General features: G+C 42.3%; 1 protein-coding gene across 1 annotated transcript in view; it reads left to right on the forward strand.

Moving 5' to 3' along the window:
- The window catches only part of LOC110018860, a 2,295-nt gene extending 960 nt beyond the window's left edge, over nucleotides 1-1,335 (forward strand). The window contains 2 exon segments of the mRNA XM_020716324.1: nucleotides 1-331; nucleotides 333-1,335. The exon segment at nucleotides 1-331 is cut by the window's left edge and continues 3 nt beyond it. Coding sequence (XP_020571983.1) covers nucleotides 1-331; nucleotides 333-1,211 — 1,210 coding nt within the window. The 3' untranslated portion in view covers nucleotides 1,212-1,335.
- Nucleotides 1,336-1,677: the final 342 nt, after the last annotated feature.

Genomic DNA, 1,677 nt, shown 5'->3' on the forward strand with positions numbered 1-1,677 from the left:
GTCTGCTGAGTTTAGACGTCGGCGATTGATTGAATCTCATCAATATGGACTCCGGCGGTTTCGGTCTTCGCTGGGATATGCGAGTGAAAGATCAAATTTTGCTCGACAATCTTCTCCAAGTCCCACAGAGCTGATGCAGGACATTATGAACTCACAGAGATCGTTGGAAACTACTGGGAAGCATAAGGTAGGTGTTGAGGTTTTGATTCCAGAGAGTTCTGAGGAGGATGGTGAGGTAAAGAAGAAGAGTGTTGCCAATTTCGAATGCAATATATGCTTCGATATGGCGAAAGAACCAGTTGTTACTTCAGTTGTTACTTCTTGTGGTCATCCTCTTTTGCTGGTCATGCTTGTACCAGTGGCTTCATGTACATTCTGATAACAAAGAGTGCCCTGTTTGTAAGGGCGAGGTGACTGAAGCAAACATCGTTCCTATCTACGGCAGAGGAAGCTCGGGATTGGATGCTGAGAAAGCTGACACTGCTAGCATCGACCAGGACCTGAAAATACCTCCGAGACCACGCGGCAATCGCCTCGAGAGTTGGAGGCAACATCTGCGGCCAATTACACGAAGATTCGGAGAGGGTTTTACAAATTCATGGAGGCGTCTTCTGAATCACCAGATGAGAAATCGAAGCAGATTTGGGGGACACGAAGATGCCATGATACAGGAAATGCTGAATGGGGGATCAAATGCAGTTCTTACTCGTTCCATGGCACGAAGACTTCATAGGGAAGAAGGTAATACTGGCAATGCGCCTAATGGCGAGGATGTTAGGTTTGCTAGAGATAGTTCGTCGATACCTGCCTTTGTTTTCCAAGAGGGAAATGATATTTGGCAGAGATTGTATGGTTATCCTCTCAATGATAGATTAGCTGCTGTAACTGCGGACATTGGAAGAGCAGTCGGGAGGTTTTCCGGCAGCGGAAATCGATATGGGCCATCCTCTTCTTCCGTCAATGCGCCGAATCCGGAAAATTTTTCAAGCAGACGAAATGTTGGAGTGACATCAACAGCAGATCAGGCATCGGCTTCGAGCACTGTGGCCGTCATACAAGGCGAAAGCTCTGCTAGAGCTGCATCAGCGGAGCCGAATAGTGCAGGATCTTCGAGGCCATATAGAAGGAGAGGAAGAAGAAGTGCTTCAGGGTCATCTGATGTTGATGGAGGAGGAGCCCTCCATTCTCGTAAGAGGAGGAGGCTCAATTAATAATTGCATATTTTGTGCTATTTATTACTGTTTTTGTAGCTTCTGTTGCAATTACAATGTATTTTGAATTTTTTTTCCCTTAATGTTTTAGTGTGCTTCCATAAAGAAACTAGCTTTGATTGTTCGTTTGCTTGTTTAGATAATATTCTGTAAATCTTGTAAGAGCATTAGATCTGAATTTGCATTTTAAACCTTATTGTTTGTTTTGGGGGATTTACATACATACCACACAATTCTTATGTCTTTACATGTATAACCTCTAAACTTTCATATTTACGTACATGACGAACTTTTTAATATCACATCAAAATATCATTATTACTAACATTTTAAAAATGCAGGTTCATGACACCAAAGTGGTGTAAATGTAAATAGCTTCGCGTTAGATATGTAAATACATAGAAATTGTGTGGAGTGTATGTAAATTTCCCCCTTCTTTTTCATATGTTTGATGTATCAACTATGC

This window comes from Phalaenopsis equestris, unplaced genomic scaffold (genome assembly GCF_001263595.1).
Source record: "Phalaenopsis equestris unplaced genomic scaffold, ASM126359v1 Scaffold000036, whole genome shotgun sequence".
In the NCBI taxonomy this organism is placed as follows: domain Eukaryota; kingdom Viridiplantae; phylum Streptophyta; class Magnoliopsida; order Asparagales; family Orchidaceae; genus Phalaenopsis; species Phalaenopsis equestris.